This window comes from Lutra lutra, chromosome 5, assembly GCF_902655055.1.
Source record: "Lutra lutra chromosome 5, mLutLut1.2, whole genome shotgun sequence".
Classification (NCBI taxonomy): Eukaryota; Metazoa; Chordata; class Mammalia; order Carnivora; family Mustelidae; genus Lutra; species Lutra lutra.
In genome coordinates, this window is record NC_062282.1 from 120300083 (window position 1) to 120322310 (window position 22228).

General features: G+C 42.3%; 1 protein-coding gene across 16 annotated transcripts in view; it reads right to left on the reverse strand.

Moving 5' to 3' along the window:
• Nucleotides 1-8748, reverse strand: part of MCTP1 (multiple C2 and transmembrane domain containing 1) — a 521742-nt gene extending 512994 nt beyond the window's left edge. For 8 of the 16 annotated variants that reach the window (XM_047730106.1, XM_047730102.1, XM_047730098.1 and 5 more), the window contains exon 1: nt 7984-8744. In XM_047730106.1, coding sequence (XP_047586062.1) covers nt 7984-8700 — 717 coding nt within the window. In that variant the 5' untranslated portion in view covers nt 8701-8744. Of the gene's footprint in view, nt 1-7983 lie in introns of all 16 variants that reach the window. The other 8 variants (XR_007127466.1, XM_047730107.1, XM_047730110.1 and 5 more) reach the window with 4 other exon arrangements.
• Between the last annotated feature and the right edge of the window lie 13480 nt (nt 8749-22228).

Sequence of the window (22228 nt, forward strand, 5' to 3'; positions counted from 1 at the left end):
CCATTTCCCCTGGATTCTGGGGCTCAGTCGGACCCATGCCCTGAGGTACCTCACCCCTTCATTTATCCCTCTGTTCTCCTTAAACCGCTCCCTCCTCGTAGGCTCCTACTGATCAACCCACTCAGGTGAGACCCATTAAAAACCAAAAAGCTTCCAAAGACCCCATCCCAACAGGGTTTCTACTCTCCTACTACCACTTTCTTTTATCCCCTAAAGAGCCAAACTGCTTGGCTTCTTTCCCTGTCTGGGGCTTCTCTTTCTCACACCCCTCAGCCCACTGCCTTCTGGCTTCAATCTCATCACTCCTGATTCCATTGTTTTGTAAAATGTTTTGACACCTCTTATATCCCAGATAACAAACACCTGGCACTGGGAGTGGAGTGGAGAGGAGAAATCAGACCTGAGCTCTCTGAGCCAGAAGTTCAAACTGGTAATTAAATTCAGCATAAAAATATATTTTATTTGGACTATAGCTTAAAAATTATTTTTTCAAATAATTTGCCAAAAATTCAAGAACCTGAAGATTTCACATGAAAATCCAGGTTTCTGGCTTGTTTTAAAGAATCCAGAAATTCTGGCAACAATGCTTCTTTTACTACATGACAATAACCCGGTGAAGCTGAAAAGCAGCCTCCCTTCAATGGGACAGGAGCTCTCTGGTTCACCATGGACCCCACCAAACCCTCTCTGCTCATGTTTTTTTCTGTGATGGTCCCCGTGTGCAGTGAAGTTTGAATCCCTGTTCTAGATCGGTGCTATCCACTAGAAATAAAAATGTGAGCCGCATACATATTTTTAAATATTCTGGTAGTCATTTTTTTTTAGAAAATGGAAAGGAAGAGGTAAAAATTAACTTTAATAATATATTCCATTTAATTCAACATATCCAAACTATTATTTTGATGTACAAGCACCATAAAAAATTAATGAGATGTTTTACCTTCTTTTCACAATCCAGTGTGCCTCTAACACCCATAGCACATCTCAAATCGAATTTGCCCTATTTCCAACGTTCAAGAGCCAAGTGTGGCTAGTGGCTCCATCTGAGCCAGCAGACTCCGGATGCTTAATGATTCACTATGAAAATCATCTTGCAAATAGAAAGAGGGAGAGAGAATTTTAAGGGGGAAAGAAGAAAGCAGGCAGGACTGAGGAAAAGGGTGATGACATTAAAGAGCAGGTATGGTGAGGACTTCAAGTCAGGAGGGGGGAAAAGCAGGATCACAGAGACAATGAGCAGTGCTCCCCGAAAAGATCAGCTGTAGTCTAGCACTCCGGGGATAAAGACACCCTTTATAGGCAAATGCAGTTAACTGGCAATGCAGATTTTCTGGAGGGAGGCTTTAATCTTTCATAAATAGGCTTAGCATTAAACATGTGGTCACTGTGAAAAGCAATTGACCAAAAGTCTGACCCAGAGTTCACACACTTGGCATTCAAGAGGCCACAGGGTGGACCAGGCTAGTGAGGACAGGACTCTTGGTCCAGGCTGGGATTTTAATCTAGTTCAAGGGGATGGGTTTGAGGAGAAGTGGCAGTGATGCAGGCAGCAAATTCTCTTGAGCTGAGATCCAAGCAGAGATCAAGACTTAGAGAATCATAAGTGAGTGAGACTATGTCAGCAAAGTGTTGGAAATCCAGATGTGGGAGTGCAACATCAGAGGTCAGGAAAAGAGACTGGGTGCCAAAAAAGGATACCCATAGTCAGAGACTGGCACCTAGAAATGAATCCCTGAGCCACAGACCTCAGAAGCAGAAATCACTCCTCCATTCTCCACATGAATACAATATGGTGGCCAGTTAGTAGGTGTCCTGTCCTCTCCTCACACCCACAGACACGAACAAGAATTAAAGTACAGGCTGAGAAAAGCCCAGCCACAAGCTAGGGGAGAGGAGAAGGTCAAACAGATCTGCCAGACTTAAAAGGACTTGGAAACAAGACGGGAGGAACATCATTATATAACTAAAAGTGCTTTTGAAACTTTTCCAGAGAATTCTGAATAGCTCTGGCCCATCCATTCATCCCTTCATTCACTCAGCAACCACTTATTGAGTAGTCTTTCCTCTCCAATGCTGATTAGACAGGTCGATTGTACTGAGGCTTGCCAAATTCTACTCTAGCAGTGCCGGTGAAGGGAGCTCAGGCTGAAGCAAGGTAGGGTGAGCTCACTGAATAAAACCTGCGGGATTAGGAGGACATATTGATCCCAACACATCCAGAGGTCCATTTGTCTATCATGTGTTGTAATTCTTCCCAAAAGGATGAGAAATCAGGCTGGCATAAAATATCTCAAGAGACTTCACAGGAATATCGTTCTCTCAAGAAGGCAGCATACAGGACTTTGAAATCTCATTACGTGGAAAATATGGGGTTTTTTGCATTGCTTGCATTCAGATTAATGTTAAATACAAATATTTGGAGACATGAGGAAAACTGTGGCCTGATATTCTGCTGAAAAAAAAAATTCTCCTGTAAGAAACTGGTCCACATTGGAGAGGGAAACCATTCACATAAAATCTTCAGTTGTTGAGGGATAGTAATCACTTTCCATAAAGTGCTTTTATAAAATTTTATAAATTGCTTTTATAAAAAGCAATGTAAGTTGGAAGAAATGGTTGACAGTGACAAAGAAGGCAAAATGGCACATAAAGTTAATCTTGCAGGGGAAAAAAATGTATGGTGACAATTCAAACAAGTCAAAAATCACCAATTAAAAACAGTAGAGATTATTTAGCAACAGAAAAAAATGACATGTGAGGATGCCTCACACCTTTCAATAATTAGCTTTATAGAAAGAAATGTTGTCTTAAGTAGATATGCTTTATACCATAATTTTAAGAAAAACAAGTTTATCTAAAGCAAGTTCTAGCACAATATTTACTTCATTCGCATTAAAGAAACAAACAAACAAAAAAAAAACAGTATTCAAACAATAACCCTCAGTTACCAAGAGAAGGCTTTATTTAGGACCCTTGGTTTATGGAGGCAAGAAAATATATCATGTTTACTAAGTTTTCCAGGGGAAAAGAAAAAAAGAAGTCAAACCAAAAAGCTCCAGATTTCAAAAATGTCATTTCTGTTTTTCTAAAACATACAACTATGATACTGCAAATAGCTATGAATTAACAGAAAAAAATACATGATCCTAACTTTGGAATATGCAGACTTCATCAATGCTTACAGTATTATCTAGACATATTATTTACTCTTTGTCAATCTAGAGTTAACAAACATTTTGACAACCATCATGAGCCAAGAAACCACACTACATATTTCTGAGTTATAAAACATATATTATTAACCTTTAATTTTGTGAAATCATCCCTTATTTCCAAATGATGGGGCAAAAGAGAAAAAGGGAGAGTGTCCTATTGTCTTTATAAATCTATCAATCTTATTTTGTCGCTCTAAGTATTTATTTCACTTTTCCAGAATAATGTGCACACACTTGCCAAAAGGAATATAAGATTTTTTTTCATTACTCTGTGAAATTGTGATGTCGCCGGGACCGCCTTGGTTAATCTGAGGCTACTTTTTGCCACCCAAACAAGTAAAATAATTTACATCTTAAATAAGAAGGATGAGCAAAGTTCCCTGTTCATTTTTTTTCCAGCCACCCACATACTTGTAATGGTGGCAGTGGCAAAATTTAATATACTGTTATACTATCATATACTAGCCATTGCTAGGGTTTATTGAGCTCCTATAATATTTACTTGATAACATTTCCATATATACAAGATTCATAGCTGTACTCAAATCTTCCAGATATACAGTATAGAACATAAAAGTCATAGGAAAAATAATTCCACTCCAAAGTAAACCTGTCACTGTTGACTCTCTTCCTCTGCAATAAGATGAGGATCCCAGTATTTTTTAGAATGCTATCACACATCAAACTTCATGCTCTGTTCCAAAATGTCCTAACATCTCAACCTTCCTCTCTCACTTTAAAAAACCTTTGAAAAAGTTATTAACATTGCCTGTAGGGCTTGTTTTTGAGAGTATTCGTGTTTTGGTGATTTAAAGTCATTCACATTAGGAATTACATTTCCTTAAATCTGTGTCTTCCCCAAGATTAAGTTATGTTCTTTGGAGTAATATTAAAGACGCCCGGAAAATAGATCGCAAAAATTAACCCACATCACATTTTTAACTCGTTTTTGAGAACATAAGCTTTCTCGACAAGGTCGAATAATTAATGAACCAAGTGGCACTTCATGTATAGACTTCATCTTAGAAAATATTTTTCTACTTTTTGTTGGAGCTTACATATATATTTTAGGAATTTTATCCCAATGAACAAATATTCCTCTTACTATGTTTTGTAATATTTCTATCATACCCTGAATAATGTAGCCACATTTTTTACAAAAATTTTTTTGCTTCTCTATGGAAGCAATTTTAACAACATGGATTTAAAAGAAAAAAACAATAAAAGTTTAACATTCATAAACTTCACACTTTTGTTAAGACTAAAAAATGGGACATATTCATTCTTCACTCTTTATCTTAAAATACTGGCTTCCTCATTCCAGCAAAACATAATTTTAGTAACTCATCAAGACAGAATACATAAAATTGGCATATTTTTGATAGGCACACAAATTGAGAAAGCATCTTTCCCAACTGTGTTGCAGAAAATGAAATGCATCTGGTATGACAATATGGCCAAGCACGTGAACTAGAATCAGTGGGAAGAAATGTTGGATTTTTTTTTCTTTTTCTCAAAGCAGAACATTTTGAGTAATGTACTTGCCCCAACAACAAGGCATTATTAAGTCTGTTCAAGTGCCTTCCAGAGATGTATTGGGCTGAAGACCACAGAGTAGCAAGAAGGGGCTGGCAGGGGCCTGGGAGGCAGCATGATTAGTTCAGTGTTAGTCACTGTAGGTCAGTGATTTCCAAATCTCTTCCCCCCAGCAGTTCAACCTGATGTCCTTGTTTGTTTGTTTGTTTGTTTCTTTCTTTCTTTCTTTCTTTCTTTCTTTCTTTCTTTCTTTCTTTTTTAAATTTTCTTGCTTTTGCTTTTGCTTAACACCTCCACCCAGAGTCAGAGTTTATGCACATATGTTGTTGTGGCCTCATGCTGAGCTGGAGGGGGAAGTGGAGAGGTAGGGAGGTGTTGGAGAAGAGGGCCAATGCCAGGATCAAGCAGAGAAAAAGTGAGACATTTGCGTTATTTTTGCAATGCATTTTCTTTCTTGTTTGAAAGAAAGTTCTTTTTACCTAGGCAGTCGGGAGATGTATTTAATGCTCTTATTGTCTTTGCTTTCATGTGTACGTATCTGGCTTGGTGACCAACACAGAAATCTGCATCTGCTACACACTCCCTCCCCCCAGCCCAAGTATGTTCTGAGGCCAGGGGCTGGGAGAGCAAAGAAAGACATCTGAGTGACACAGGAAGCTTGCAAGAGTGCCACACAGCTCAGCCTACTCCTGGACACCTCAGAGAGCCCTCTTCTACCTCCAGCTTCCAACCCAATTTCTTCCTCTTCCTCATCAGAAGGTGAGACAGCTGGGCTCCTGGAGTTGGGCAGAGGAGCCAAGAGAGGACCAAGGAATCCAGCTTCTGCACTGGCAAGAGAGTGCTGCTGAAAGCCCGATTTTGTGACTCCTAACAGAAGGCTGTCCAGTTCTCAAGGAACAGATTCCAAGAGCAGCAGATGCAGGGAACCAGCAATGCTGCCTCTTCCCGGGACTGTGTGTGGCCTCAAACAAGCGCCTCGGGGTTACTGTGCTGTCTACACCCTACCTTTCACCTATTCTTTGAAAGGTATTTTAGCTTTGTTATTCCTTTTATGTCTTCATTGAAATTCTGGTTCCTCATAAGGAAAGGCTTCTTTAGAACGTTAGATGGTATGATTAATAATGTCACTCGTAAATGTGATGTCATAGTTAGGAAATAATGTATCTCAGAGAAAAGAACAAAGCAATAGAGCTAATACATCATGGAACTGATTCTAGGTTGGGGGAAACCCCCCAGAATGTATGTAAACTTGCAAGCATTAATCATAGGACTGAAGTCATCTCAGAAACACAACAAGCTCTAAAAGTTGTCAAAAGCAGTTATGGTAATGTAAAAAGACTCTGGAGAATTTTAGTACAAAACCTCTGTCATTTACTAACCATGTGACCCTAGAAAGGTTACTTAATGACTTTGAGCATCTGTTTCCTAACCCATAAAATGGCAACAAGAACTTCTGTCCTGTAGGGCTGCTGGAATGATCAAATCCAGCAAGGCTGTGAGGCATATGATGAGGGCACACATAATGTTAGTCTAGTATGCTCTCCAAAAATAGGCTGAGGTCTTTGGTATACAAAATTCATAATTACATGGCAGTATTTCTTAAAGATTGAATGTCAGCAAACTTTCTGGTAATAACTAACATAAAGATTAATTCAGAATTTTCTGCGTTTGCTTTGAGAATCTTGGTCCAATAAACTGCAAACAATTTTTGGGGGGGGGGGGTAAATAAAATATCAACCTTCACAATAATTCAATCATTTGTTGTATTATTCTTGATCATAGAAGTTAATAAAAACAAATGTAAACAGTACTCCAACTCTAAAGTTCTTATACCTTACGTTTAGGTACACATCCAAAAGTAAATTCTATTAAAATATGTAGCATTCATCTACACTGAATTTAAAACACCCTTTTAAAACCACTTTTTACTTTACTTTTGAAACCAGAAACAAGACTTCTACTCAATTATCTTTCAAGATAAAAGAAAACATAGAGTTATCTAGACTCTTCCTCAGTGTTATCTCTACCTACTCTTCTGAGAAAGAACTTTTTCTAGAACGTCGGGAGTCTTCTAGAACTTCAGTAACATCAGGTTACCCACCAGTATTCTGGCTTGTTTTCTGAAACTATACTGATTAGCTAACAAACTATAAAAATTTTCAATCGACAGCCCATCCATTCCTGCACCTTGCTGTTCAAAACATGGCCTTATGGTTTTGTAGCTCAACTTTTAATCTAACTAAAAATTAACATTTAAATTAATTAAAGATTAATTAATCAGAGTCAAATAATGAGAATTTACATAAGCTAGGATGTATTAGAGGAAAAGAGTTCTTTAGGTCGCTGATAGACTAGAACTTTCAAAACGCTTGCTAGCATTAACACAATTTGTAAGTATTAACAAAAGGAGCGCATCTCCTCTCCAAAACCGAGGAGTAAGATCAGCGGCTCAGTGGAACCCCTTAAGAATCCTACAAGTTCATTTTTACTTGACTCTTGCCAGACCAAACTTAACTCTTGCCTGAACGCAGAGGCAACATGATGTACATCAACCAGCATAGTTAAAGCGCAACCGCTTCCGATGAGGAGTATTAAAACTTAGAAAAGGCCATAGGAACGAGTCTAACTTGGCTGAGACGCTAACGCTGTCCACTTGTTGGGCAGCGATCTACTTGCAGCCGGGACTTTGAAGAAGGGAGTGCGAGAAAACAAGCAGACTTCTGCCTTAAGCGTTTCTCCAATAAATGGCTTCACGTTTGCCAATGATTCACCTCCCCGCTTTACAGTTTCTTCCCGCAAGCCACTGATTTCCAATGATGGCCCCTCCGCCCCCTCATACATGGCTGCACTTTTTTTTTTTTAAGTTGCTGAATTTGTTTTTCTTTAGAGAAGGTGAGACTTGGCTCTTCTAGGAGACCTCCAAAAACAGTATCCATTTCATGTCTAACTTTATTCCTCTCCCATTTGGCTACTATAAATACTTCCATTTTCATTGGCAACGCATAAAGCTACCCAAACAGCTTCTGGTGGTAAGCGTTATTTCTACCAGAAGTAACTTCAGGGTGCAAGTCAGAGCTGTATCCTTACTGAGCAGGATCGGACTGTTTGCTTTTCGCTATTTGATTTACTTGGTAGCACCTCCACTCCCCGGCCTGTCCCGGGGTAGCGACAGCCCGAGGCCGGGGGCGTGTCCCGCGCACCTAGGCTCCCGCCGCGCGCACGGGTCGCTCACCTGGCTGCTGCCGAGCTCCTCGCCCTTCTCCGGGGTCCGCGGCTGCACGGGGCTCTGAGCTGGCTCTGCGGGAGGAGGCGGCGGTTCCAGCAGCTGCTCCAGGCACGCAGTGCCCGGCAGGGATGAACTCTTTTGATGGCACAAGTGCGCCTCGGGGCCCCGACGCCGTGCACCCTCATCTCGGGCGCGGTCCCCCCTCGCGGGCGGCTGGGGCGAGGACGACAGGGAGGATGAGGCGGAGGACGAAGAGGGAGCCGAGTCCGGGGAGCGTCCGCCAGGAGGCGTCCCTCCCGCTGCTCCGGCGGTCGTCGTCTGCCCCTTTCCCGCGGGGAGCAAATGTTCACGGATCCGGCGGCGCAGGGTGGACCCCTGCTCGGTTCTGCCGGCGCCGCCGGGCTCGAGAGGCTCCGGCGAGGAGCAGCACAGGTTGGGCTGGGAGGAGGAGAAGACGCGGTCCAGCACTTGCTTGCGCTTCTTGAAGCCGCTCCACCTGCTGCCCGCGCCACCCACGCCGGCCAGTGCGTCCCGCCTGCCCCTCGGGAGTGGCGGGGAGGGCGATGGGGTGTCCGCAGTGCGGCGCTCTGGGCCCCCTGCGCGCGCGCCCCCGCCGCCCTTGCTCTTGCCCACCCCCAGCTGCAGGTTCTTCCAGAGCCGGGCCTGGAAAGAGGACGCCGCCGCGGGCTCGGGCGACCCCGCCGCGGCTGCCCGGGGCTCCATCCTCCACCTCCTGCTCCTCCTCTCCACTCCTCCTCCTCCTCCACCTCCTCCTCCTCCTTCTTCTTCTCCTCCGCCCTCTCCGGCTGCACCTCCTCCGGGAGCCCCGCGGTGGTGGCGGCGGCGGCGGGCGCAGCAGCAGAAGCCGGGAGTGCCCGGCGGCTTCAGGACAGCGCGGGGGAAAGCCGCCGCCGCCGCCTCCAAGGCTCTTCGGCCGCCGGACTCCGGCGCTGCCTCTTCCTCCCGCACCTGCCAAGGTGGGCTGGCCCTGCCACCGAATCCTGGCCGCCGCGCCTGCAAAGTTTCTAGCTCCGAGCTCCGCAGCTCCAGTCCCCTGGAGTCCCCCAGGCCGCGCCCTGGCTCCCTCTCCTCGCGGGCTTTGGGCTAGAGAAGCTACGAGCGCCGGAGCGTGCGCGTCCAGCTGCGCCAGGGGCCGCACCCTGCGCCCTCAGGGCAGCACCTGTCAGCGGCGGGGGCGGCTGCCTCCCAACTGGGCGCGCGCGCGACTCACACAACAGGGAGGATCGGGCTGAAGACAAGCGCGACCAGCAGCCCCGCGGGAGCACCCCGGGACCATCCTCCAGCTCCTGGGTGGGAGGGTGAGCAAGCGAGAGCCGAGCGGAGATGAGTAGGGACCAGAGCCAGGTTGCTCCCCAGGATCTGGCCACAGCTCCCCACGTAGCTCCCTTTGGGCCGACGGCTGGACGCGCGCGCCGGCTCGTGTCTGGGTCCAATGAAGTGAGCCAGAGAGAAGATTATGCGCCTTGGGTGGGTCCTGTAGGGCACACAGCGTCCATATCGAGAGAGGTGAACCTGACCGAATCCTGGGACTGAACACTGCTGCTCCCGCCGCGTTGTGTGCCCTGGACCCGACAGGAGACTTTGATTTCTTCTGTCTTGACTTCATCCCACCCACCCTCCTTGCTCTTTATCTGCGTGTACACCGGTAGTTCCTTTTGTGATCCAGGACAAGAGGTTTCCGGAGTTGGACCGTAAATGAGGCAGTCCTAAAGTTGCAGGGAGTTTATGGTGGACAGAGATGTGGAGGCTGTCCAGTGACTCTCACGCCATTCCAAATGCAGAGAATCTTGTTTGCTTTCAAGTGCGTTTACTTCCTTTGCTTTGTTGCAAGGCAAATGGAAAAGGGTCTGTTTAGCTCGCCTAGACCTTGCTTCTCCCTAAATCTATGGATCCACGGGTTTTCTGATTCTACTAAGAGTGCTTCTTGAAAAGCAGGTGACACCATGTCCTTCCCTCCTCCACTGCCCTCCACACCATAAATGTGGAAAATTGAAAGAGTTCGCTGGGGGCACCATACTGATTCCAGTCCCCTCCAGCTAGCAGTCTGCCCTTGAGATCATACCATCCTGGCTTTTTAGTCTTTTTTTTTTTTTTCTTTTTACCTTTATAACAAATACTTTAATATTTATTGAGCACTTACTATGTGCCAGAGTATGAGACTGTGAGGATGAAGCTGTGGACAAGGCAGATGAGGTCCCACACTCATGGACTGTTTGACTCTCTGACTCTTCCAGTCAAAGAGTCAAACAGTAAACAGAATTTTGAAAAGGAATACAAACTCCCATGGAGCAAATAAAACAGGTTACTATAACAGAGTGGCTATGGAGGTAGGGTTGCCAGATAAATTGCAGGACATCCAGTTAAGTTTAAATTGTAGACACTAAAAAACAAACAAATTACAGATACTTTTGAGTATACGTTTGTCCAGGATATTGTAGACGATACACTAAAATACCATTTGTTGCTTATCTGATATTCAAGTTTAACTCGGTTTTGTATTTTTTATTTGCTAAATGTGACAACCCCAAACAAAGGGTTTTTGGTTGCTGTTTTTTTTTTTTTTAAGATTTTATTTATTTATTTATTTCACAGTCAGAAATCACAAGTAGGCAGAGAGACAGGCACAGAGAGAGGGGGAGGCAAGCTCCTTGCCAAGCAGAGAGCCCGATGCGGGGCTTGATCCCAGGACCCTGGGATCATGACCTGAGCCTAAGGCAGAGGCTTTAACCCACTGAGCCACCCAGGCACACCTGGTTGCTGTTTTTTCTTAAACCAAAAGTCTATTGAGAAACTAAAATTTAAAGTGAGATTTAGTGAGGACAAAGAGATAGTCACTGAAAACCTGATTACAACATGCCAGGCAGAAGGAATAGCAGGGACAAGGGCCCCTTGTCAGAAAGTAGCTTAGTTAGGCATGTTCAAGCACACATGGAGACCCAGGCCATATAGCATGGAGCAGGGTGGAAGGGTTGTTGAGCGATGGAGGGAACAAAATGGACAGGGTCCTCGTGGGGCGGGTCCCATAGACACAGTAAGAGTTTGAGGTTCCTGTAAGTGAAATGGGGAGCCATTAGAGAGTTTTTAAACATGAGAGTAACATGTGATTATCTATTACCTACCTGCCCCATAGAGCTGTTTTAAGAATTAAGAGAAAAAGGACAGGTCAGTCCCTGAGGCTTTTCCACACAAGATAATCCAGCTGAAAGTACCATGGCCACAGAAAATGATCTCAGTACAGAACCACTGTCATCGTTTAAGAAGAACTGCAATATACAGGTCTTTTTTTTTTTTTTTCTATAGCACAGGGACATTATTTGGTTACTTATATTTCTAAGACATGGTTAAAAAAAAGCATAGGGAAAATAAGAAACATAGAATTACTATAAAGAATTAAGAAGACTGACCACCACTTCTTACCAAAACTTTTTATAAATGTTTTATATTTACATATATTTATTTATATATAAATTTATTTATATTTTGTTATAACAAAATATATATTTGTTTTATATTTTGTTATATTTATATTTGTTATGTTTATATAACATGGATCTGTGGACCCATGGAAATAATGCCATACAATTCAGCCCTATATTCATATAGTCTTTTAATGATGCATTTAATTGACTTTTGTAGTTTAATATTTTCATTTTTTTCTCCTCCACCTGACTTTGCCTAGAAAAATACTAACTCTGAGATTATGGGTTCTAGGCTCTATGATCCATCCCAAATAACACTTATCCATCAAGGTGAATTCACTTATACAACTTGAATATGTGTGTCTATGTAATTTGAGTATGTAATTTTTCCTAAATATCTAAAGTGGTTTATAAAATGAGAGGCTGTCCTACAAGTTTTGCATTATATAAAGCTGTACATGATATGTCCAATGTCTTATTATATTTAAGAGGAGATACTTATAAAAACGACAACACAAGGGAAAAGGGAATGGTACAAATTGATCACTGAGAAGTGAAGAATCACTTCTGGCCTGACTGATGAAGGAAGATTTCTTGCTGGAGGCATCATCTGAGCTAAGATCTATGGCATGCGACAGAGTATACCAAGAAGATAGATTGCCACCCACCAGGGAAAGCAAAATTCATGGCACATAGCTGTTCTTTTTGTTATAATTTACTAACCATCTTAAATATTGATAGAGCATCTGTTGCTTGGATTAATAGGAAATGATTAGATGCATCACACACTGATATACAGGAGGTTGGGAAGGGGATGGGTAAGGAAATAATTCAGCGCAAACCCAAAGGAAGTGAGGGAATGAAGCAGTGAATTTGAAGGAAAATTTTTCCAGGAAGAGGGAACAATAAATGTGAAGAGGCTGAGGAAGGAACTTGTTCAGACTGAGATATGGCAAAGATGACAAAGTAGCCAGAACAGAGAAAGCAAGAGGAGAAGGTGAGGGGAAGAAATTGCAGAGATGGATGAGGGCCAAGTCCTGTAGGATTCTGTAGGCCCCAGTGAGGACTTTGGATTTGGGTGGATGGGAAGCCACTAGAGGGCTTTGAGGAGAGTTTTCTTATCTAATTTGCATTTCAAAAGATTCACTCTGGTCTTTTTGTTAACAATAGAGTGGAGAAAAGGAATGGGTGGAAACAGAGTTTACTTTTTTTTTTTTTTTTAAAGATTTTACTGATTTATTTGACAGAAAGAGCACAAGGCAGGGGATGGCTCCCGCTGAGCAGAGAGCGCAACATGGGGCTCAGTCCCAGGACGGGGGATCATGACCTGAGCCAAAGACAGGCGCTTAACTGACTGAGCCAACAAGCGCCCCGGAAACGAAGTTTAGAAAGGAGCTGTCACTCACTATAATACCCTAGTTACGAGGGTGGCTTTGAGCTTTAGCTGAGGAGCCATGAGAGTGCTTAAATTCTAGATACACCGTGTTTGGTGGATAGAAGCAACAGGACTAGCCATAGTCTAGATATGGACTACTTGAACATTGTGCTAAATGCTTTGTACCATTTACTAATCTGTAATTCTCACAGCAACCTATTTTATAAATGCAGGAACCAAGTGTGAGGCACATGACATGATCTTGCAAGGTCCCTCATTGAGTAGTTAGCAGATCCCAGGTCTAGGGATTCTGAAACCAGTTTTAAAATGGAAGCATATAGAAAATAAAATAATTGAAAGAGGCTTCAAAAAGATCCCCAGATCCATGTCCTTGCCTTGGATGAGCAGCAAGACGGTGTTGGACAGAACCACTACTTCCACTTGATGAGATCAAGGACATAAATGCGAGCATAAAAACAATATTTGGGAGACAAATTGAGTTAAAGGCCAACTGAATGGCACTTAGGGAGTCCTCCTGCCAGTGGAGCTCTGGCTGCTGTCCCAGCCAGCTCCCAGCCTGGAGCCAGATGTCTTCAAGCCCTCATTTCCTCTATCGGTCTCTAAAATGGGGATAAGAATGTCTATAGGCCTGGCTCACCTCGCAAGGATCCAATGCAAAGTTAATGTAGGCAGCGTTTGTGATGAGTAAAGCCTGTCTACAGGAGAGACTTTATCATCACTTTGTAATCAAAAAGAAGAAAAACTGCGGGACTGACTTGTCCCAACTTACACGGAAAACCCCTGCCTGTGTGGAGAGAAGCAGGGTGAACCTTTTCAAAGCACGAACCCAGTCATCACAGTTCCACATGTTGAGACAGCTGCTGACTATACAGTCAGCTCAACAGGAAAAAACCCTGCTCAGGTGTGAAGTATTTTTGGACTTTTTCTTCTCTGCACATTTTCTCGACAGTTCTCAGATGCAGCTTAATGTTTAAGTAACTTCAGAGAAGCTATTTCTGTTAACTTTGTTTAACCTAAGCCATCCCCTATTTTCTTCTCAACCAGAGTGTTAAAAATTCTAGCATCCTAGACCAAGACATGCTCTGGAATGTCTATGTTGGAAGGTCATAGGTCTGTCACATACTTTGAATGGGGGAGGAGGGAGATTGAAGCTGCCTTTGCATAACTTTTTTTTTTTTTAATCAATTGTCCTTGTAAAAGAAGAGAAGAAGGAGTTCAGTGGAGATTTGGGGTGAGAAAAGCCTTCCGCGGCCCACCTCTCAATGCCAGTCTGCATTGCACAAAGTCAGAAGACGTAGGCATCTGCCTGGTGATGCTCTTAAGTGCTCTGTAATCATAGGCAGCCCAGAGAGCCTCAGTTTTTCACTAGTAAAATGAAGAAATAGAACTAGTTTCCCTCCAAGTCCCTTTCAGGTTAAAAAAATATGTAAGCTTCTGAAACAATTCTGCCATGTGGGATATAACCTGTCTACCCATTCCTGGTCTGATGTCCTACTTTCATTAGTACATGCAAAGGCAGGTATTACTGGATGGGCATGTAAATAACCCTCTTTGAATATATACCATATCACAGAAGCTCCCAGGGCCCTTCTCTTACCCCTCAAGCCTCAGCTCTTCAAAGCGGGTATCTGATCTCTCTACTACAGCTTCCCCAAGTGCCTGGAAGAGTCCTAAACCAGTGAGTTCCAGGAGATGATGTGCAGATGTTTTGATCTCCCTCAGAGAGGGGGTCAGGTAGGATAATTCAAAGGGGGGGATTCTATCTTATTCCTAGTTCCGGTGCCCTTGGTGCCATTTGGGTTGACAACACACCCTTTCTGAGCTTCCTTCCCTTCCTGTCTCACATGCCTCCTCCCCTAACACTGCGCCTTGCACTTCACAAATAAACTGCTTGTATCTGAGTCCTTGTGGCTAAGTTGGCTTGTGGGGGAACCCAAACTAAAACACATGCAATGGACATTTCAGTCTTCAGCTAACTGAGCTCCCTGATTTGACCATTCAGTGAAAACAAAAGTAGTGTTCTCAGATGGAGAGGAGAAGGGAGTTGAGGGAAATTGGAAGGGGAGGTGAACCATGAGAGACTATGGACTCTGAAAAACGATCTGAGAATTTTGAAGGGATGGGGGGTGGGAGGTTGGGGGCACCAGGTGGTGGGTATTGTAGAGGGCACGGATTGCATGGAGCACTGGGTGTGGTGCAAAAATAATGAATACTGTTATGCTGAAAAAATAAAAAATTAAAAAAAAAAAAGTAGTGTTCTCCAGCAAGATTCCTTTGGGCTGTACAGTTCCCTCACAGGAGTCTATAAAGACAAAATTTATCCCCCAGCCTACAATCTATCCCCTAAAACTGAGACCCCTTGAGAACCAGAGTTTTCATCTATAATTTACCTCCTAGAGTAGACAATTGGGTGGACTTCTCGGCATCCATCATACCCTAGAAGATCGGATGCAACTGATCATGGTCATTTCATCCCTTTTGTGTGATCTCGTAACCAATCCTGGAAGCTCTAAGTGTATATTACTTGGGACTGGATTCCACTACGAGTAACACATAAACCTTCAACGTGTTCAAGAAGTCTGCCTTAACTGAAGAGAACAAACTGATGTCACCAGAAGGGAGGTGGGTGGGGGATGGGTTAAACAAGTGTCAGGGATTAAGGAGGGCACGTGGACGAGCACGTGCTCATCCCCTGTTATATGGATGTGTAAAATCACTAAATTCTACACCCCAAACTAGTAATACAGCCCATGTGTTGAAAGCTTAAAAGGAAAAAAAAATGTTCAAGAAGCCAGAAGGTTGTCACTCAGAGCAGGACGCTCCTCTCTTGTTGCTCCACGGAGTAGGCCTACCATCCTCAAAGTCACTCGTGCTTCGCCATCATCAGTGGAGGTCCAGTCGTTACATTCACCTTCCAGCAAACAGGACAAAAGGGTAAAGAAGCGTCCGCCCCCACCTTTAAATTCCTTCCCAACTCTTCTTATATCCCGGGCTTAGAACTCAGGTACATGGCCTTGTCCAGCCATAAAATCTTTATTTTATGGCTTTTTTATGGCTTATGTATTATAAAATCTTTGGTCATGTGTCCATCTAAGAAATCATGGGGTTTCCTTATTGAGGAAGAAGGGGCAGGTGGATATTGGGGGACAACAAGAAGACTCTGACACAGAAAAGTAGTCATTTGAGGGATTCCCTCAGTCATAAAGAAAGGGCGCAAAATAATGATCTCCTTTTTTTATCCACGTATTTCAGTGTTTGGGGTGATGTCTGGAACTGCTGCCTCATCTCCTTCTGAACCTGAGGATGAAGTGAACACCAGTGTTGGCAGAGGAGAGAGAACCAACCTCAGTTCTGGATGTCATCTTGCTATACAACCAGTCCATCCTTGAGACCTTCCTTAACTCTGCTCCTCTCCTTATGTAGTTATCTACCTATTAATTATTAAGTAGGAAATTAATTTATCTAGATGTTTAGCCAGTTTTAGCCGAGTTTTAGGGTTTTTTTATTGCTCTCATAACAAATGTAACTGCTTAAGACAAATATTCATTTATTGTCTCACAGTGTCTGTGGGAGCCTGGCTCTATGGTTCTTCAGGTCTTATAAAACTGAAATCAGAGTGTTGGCAGGCCTGTGCTCCTTTCCGAAGACTCTGGAAAAGAATTTGTTTCTAAGCACATTCAGATGGTTGGCCAAATTAAGTTCTGTGTCCTTGTAGGACTGAGATCCCTGTTTCCTTGCCAGCTGTCCAGAGGAGCAAGGGTGAGGAGTCATACTTAGATTCTAAAGGCTGCCTGTGTTTCTCAGCTCCCGGCCCTCTTCCTCATCTTCAAAGCCAACAATGGCAGACTAGGTCCTTCTCACATTTGAGACGTCAATCACCTCCCCTTCTGCCTCATCTCTCTTACTGACTCTTCAGTTGGCTTCTAGTTTGAAGTGCTCACATGATCACACTGGAAAACTCCATTACACCTACAAAACTCCTTCACACCTATAACGCTACTAGCAACTGTTTAACTGAAGAGCAGGAATCTTCAGGAGGACATCTAGTTACTACAAGTTTCCTAGAACTCAATGTGTTCTGAGTGGCACACCTTCCTTGTATACCACAAGATAAAACACATCTCCCCATGTTGCCTCATTCACAGTAGGGCATTAGAGGAACTGGGTCCGTATTACAAATAACTGAGAAACATCAACATTCACCAGCACTGAGGGACAGCTAAACAGGGCAGATCTTTCCTCTTTGCTGTGTTGTTTCAAATCTGGCCATTCCGCTAATGAGAATCACACTGCTCCCCTATTTTCACCTAACATCATGCTTTCCCAGGTTGCAATCAGCTTTGGGTTTGTTTCAAATCCAGTCCCCTCACCCATTTTTCTCTGAGCTAAAATGGTTATTTAAAAAATACACATTACTGATTTCAAACCAGTGCCTAAAATTGAGCTGCCTTTCTGGCAAACTCTGTCTTAAAATTGCCTGCTTAGAGAATACATGAGCAAGAACTAGTCAGAAAAAACTTTTATGGAGTTTTATTCTGAGATGATCTTCTGTCTGAATCCCATAGGGGAAGTAGGCAAAGGAAGGAAAGATGGAGTAACTAAATGTGCACAACCATCCTTGGAAAAATAAAATCAGGAATAATGTATTTTATGAAGAATATTACTTTGAATGAAACTACGTTGGCTAAAATAGATTTCCCAGACCCTGATTTTTAGCCTAGAAGTCTGTCCCCCTGGTTTGTTCTTAATCTTGACATCTGCCACCATTACAGTTAAACCTCCAAATTCTGTCCATATAATTACATATGTAGGACAGATATTGTTTTCCGCCTTTGACAGAACACCTAAGAACCCAGGGTATGAGGGGACTTCGGCCAGGTCTCATATAAAGCCAGTGGTGAGATCAGTGAGGTGATTACAGGTAGCATCATCTTTCAGAGTTTGGGCCATCCTTACTCCCCACCACTCCCAGTGTACCTGGATCTATTTCTCATTCAATTCTACAATTCATCAGATTAGATCCAAGCACAATTTAACCACTCCAAGATCAAGAATTATCTGTCTCTGTCAGGATGCATCAGAAAACAGCCTAAACTCCAAAGACATCAGATCTGGCACTGCAAAGTCCTGGCTCAAGCCAGAAGGCAGCACCTGGAAACTCGGCACATTTTTCCCAGCCTTGGGTTAAGAAATGAATTTGAGGCAGAAAAATTGCTGCCATCAATAAACAAAATGGCATGCACCATTTATGGGGGTTGCCGTCTATAAATAAATCCTCTGAGCACTAATGAGATTGGATATATGGCAAGAGGGCTAGGGACTGTAGGGAGAGGGAGACTCTTACATTGCAAAAAGGAGTGCATTGGAATAAAAAACCAGTCCAGTGAACTTCTGTACAGATGGAGAGAAAAATATAGCTCCTTTATATTTTCTGTAACTAATCTGGTCTTCCTTTAGAATATTGTCACTCAACCAGAAGTTAATGGAGGAAAAAGAATGAAATATCCAACCCAACTTTCATAATCACCAAGATTGAATCATTTAGATAGTCCCTTTAGGAAATGCCTACAGTCTTCCTGGGATAAAAATGTCTCTCACATAGGCTTCTCTCCCTTGTTACTCTCCCTAGGAAGGTGTCTGGGTAACTGGGGAGAGGCTGTGTCTTTCACATCTTCATGAAAGCAGGAAAAAGGGCGATGTCATCTGCCTCTTCTGCTCTGGGAGGGATGTCACTTGTCCACTTGTTTTGCCTGCTAGCATTCATGAGCTAGTCTGTACTCATAAGATCTGGTGTTTCCCATAGCCCAGAAAAGCTCCCAGATGACTCAACATTTCCTTGGCTCCCACTGGCTGGGGACCCTGACATCTATCTGTCATTTCTCTTATCCAGCTGGGGCCTAATTACTCATACTAAGCTTCTACTGTGAGGCCACCTAGGCTCACTGACACTTGACTCGGCATCCATAACACAAGAGATGAGTCGGGCTCAGAAAAGCTGAATCTCAGGGCCCTCTCCTGCCTGCTCTAGAGTGCCACCTGGTCATTGTTAGTGCATCTGCACCCTAAATGCCTTTGCCAGGGCTCTGTCCTCTGGGAGTAAAGAGAACTTTCTCTTCCTTCTCTCTCCCTCTCCCTCCTTCCCTCCTTCTCCTTCCCTCCCTATCTCTATCGATATCCCTATCCCAATCTCCCCTGCCTTCCCTCCATCCCCTTGGACTGTCCTTTGGTATCCAGACAGGATAGATTTATCATTCCAGATTATAGCAGGAAATAGATACCACATTCAAATAAGGAGATTTTGATATAAATTTAATAAATATAATTACCTTTGTTGGGTCCCCCAATAATGGGTCCATGGTCAAAAGAGCGAGACTGATATAAAGCAAAGGTCAAGCAAAGCTTTATTTCTTGCCAAGCATCAAGAATCAAACCGACCGTCAAACAGACCGGTCAGGACTGCCCCTTATAGAGAGGGCGACCCCTCTCTTCTTTACAGACTAGCTTTTAAGGGTAAAGGCCATGTGGTTGGGCATGGCCACACACAGGTGACCAATGAGATTGTAACACAGAAAGCTGCACAGTCCTGCTAGGTCACACATAAGTGACCAACTGAATTACAATTCACCCCATAGTAACTATTGGAACTAGCCTATCACCTTGGTCAGAATTGGCGCCCAAAGGGCACCCAAAGGGCGGAGCCCACACTCCTTGGTAACTAGGGAGACAGTATGCATGCTTTACTGATTGATGTCTCCAACTGCCCTGACCCACCCTTGTATTTGAGCTTTGTTACCTGGGACTGGTTTCCCGGACTTGCTTTTAAGTAAGTTCCCCTGGGGGGGCAGGGTCAATTTAAGTTTTACTGCATAAACAACAAAATGGCTGTTCAACTGGGGTAGGGCCGCTCTGGCTGAATAGGCCCTTACACTTTCAAAGGTGTGGCAATGTTTAGAGCAGTGCCTCTCAGAATCTGATCTGGAGACCCTGAGATCCTTTCAAGCCAAAGCTATTTTCCCAATAATTCTGAGATGTCATGTGCCTTTTTCATAGTCTTCTACAAGTGTAGAGCAGAGGTTTCCAAAGGCTACACAGTATGTACTATTTATGAGAAAGGACATCATAAACAAGGTAAGAGATTTAAAAAAATGGGGAAGGGGAAATAACTGTAAAATATATAACAGGCAAGAGATTAAAATACAGAGGTTATAAGGAACTCCTCAAACTGATACAAAAAAGACAAACCACCCAATGGACAAGGCAAAGAACATGAATGGGAAATTCACAAAATAGCAAAAAGGAAAAATGCAAATTGTAACCCCATGAAGATACTTTAAAAAAATTTATTACAGAGATTAGTAAAATATAAAATTGCTTGAGAGTATCAGCTTTGGTATGGGTGTCGGGAATAGATATCACAATCATTACTAATGACAGTGTGAATTGTTATAGCCTTTTAAGAGGTCAGTTTGGGTGGCTCAGTCGGTAAGTATTTGCCTTTGGCTTAGGTCATAATCCCAGGATCCTAGGATCAAGGCCTGCATCAGGCTCCCTGCTAAGCGGAAAGTCTCCTTCTCCCTCTCCTTCTGCCCCTCCCCCCTGCTTGTTCTCTCTCTTTCTCACTCTCTCTCTCAAATAAATAAATAAAATCTTAAAAAAAAAAAAAAAAGAGGTCAGTTTGGCGATATGTATTTAAATGCACGTAATTCATGACTCAGGAATTCTACTCCTACATATCTTTCCCACCCACACCCCCAAACTCTGCACATAGGTTAGACTATATATGTAAAGATCACATTGTAACATTGTTAGAAATACCAATAATGGTTAGTAACACCCAAATAAAAAAACAAAAAGGAGAAATTTGAATGTCCTTCAACAAAGGAGTGATTATATAAATTGTAACTTATCCATGATATGAAAATTCATGCAACAAAAAAAGAAAAGGGTAAATCAATATGTTCACATAAAAAAGATCACCAAAACATTACCGAGTCAAAAAAAACAAGCTGTAAGTAAATATTTATGCTATAATATCATATTTCCATTTATAAATAAATAAATTCACAAATAGAAATCAGTAGTACATTAAAAAATAATGCACCACGACATAGTTAGATTCATCTCCACTTTGGAAAAATAATAGTTTAATATTAAGGAATTACTAAAATAGTATGTCCTATTAATTGGTCAAATGAGATTGAATAATACAAAGCATGTAACAAAATTTGACATCCTTTTCTAATCTAAAAATCCTAGTGAACTAGAAAGAGATGCAGGAGCACCTGTGTGGCTCAGTTGGCTAAGCATCAACCCTTGGTTTTGTTCAGGTTGTGATCTCGGTCATGGGATCCAGCCCCAAGTGGGACTGCACTTGGGAGTTGGCTAGAGATTCTTTCCCTCTGCCTCTCCCCTTGTTCATGCTCTCTCTCTCTCTCACTTTCTCTTATATAAATAAATCTTAAAAAAAAAAAAAAGAAAAAGATGGATAATTCTTTAATATAATATAATAATATATGCATAAACCCCAAAGCCAGCAATAATATTCATAGAAAAACAGTAATAAAGGCAATTCTGTATAAGTCAAGATGCAAGCAAGGATCCCAAATATCAGCATATCTATTTGTAAGTGTTCTGCAAGAGTGAGCCAGTGCATTTAAATAAGAAAATAAAATAAGGTATAAATATTGGAAAGAATGAAGCAAATTTTTCATTATTTATAGATGACAATCATTGTGTACTTGAAAAACTAAAGAAAAACATAAAAACAATGGAAAACAGTAAAGGAAAAACAGTAAAGGAGTAAGTTACAAAATTAATCTACAAAAGTCAAATGTTCTTTCTACAGAGATTATAAAATAAAATAGGAAAAATAATATTATTAAAAATAATAACCAAGATATAAAAACCAAGTACACAAAATAAGATAAACCCAAGAGCTGCATGAAGAAAGCTTTAAAACTTTATTGTGGGACATGAAAGAAGACTTGAATAAATAAAAACCAGCTGGGTGAGGAGATTTGGTATTGGATAGTGATCATTTATACTTAAATGAATCCATAAAGTCAATGTGATCCCAGTCACAATACCAAGAATTTTTAAAACATGACAAAATAACTATAAAGCTTATTTGGAAAACTACATATGTTGTAAAAGTCAGAAAAATAAATCTGTAAAACAAGAGTTTCAAGGGGAAATTAGTTCCTTCAGAAATCAAAATTTATTACAAACTACAGTAATTTTAAAATTATAGCATTGGTTCATCTTCGATATCAGCCACAGCAACTTCTTTCAAGATATGTCTCCAAAGGCAAAGGAAACAAAAGCAAAATGAACTTTTGGGACTTCATCAAGATCAAAACTTTCTGCACAGCAAAGGAAACAGTCAACAAAACAAAGAGGCAACCCACGGAATGGG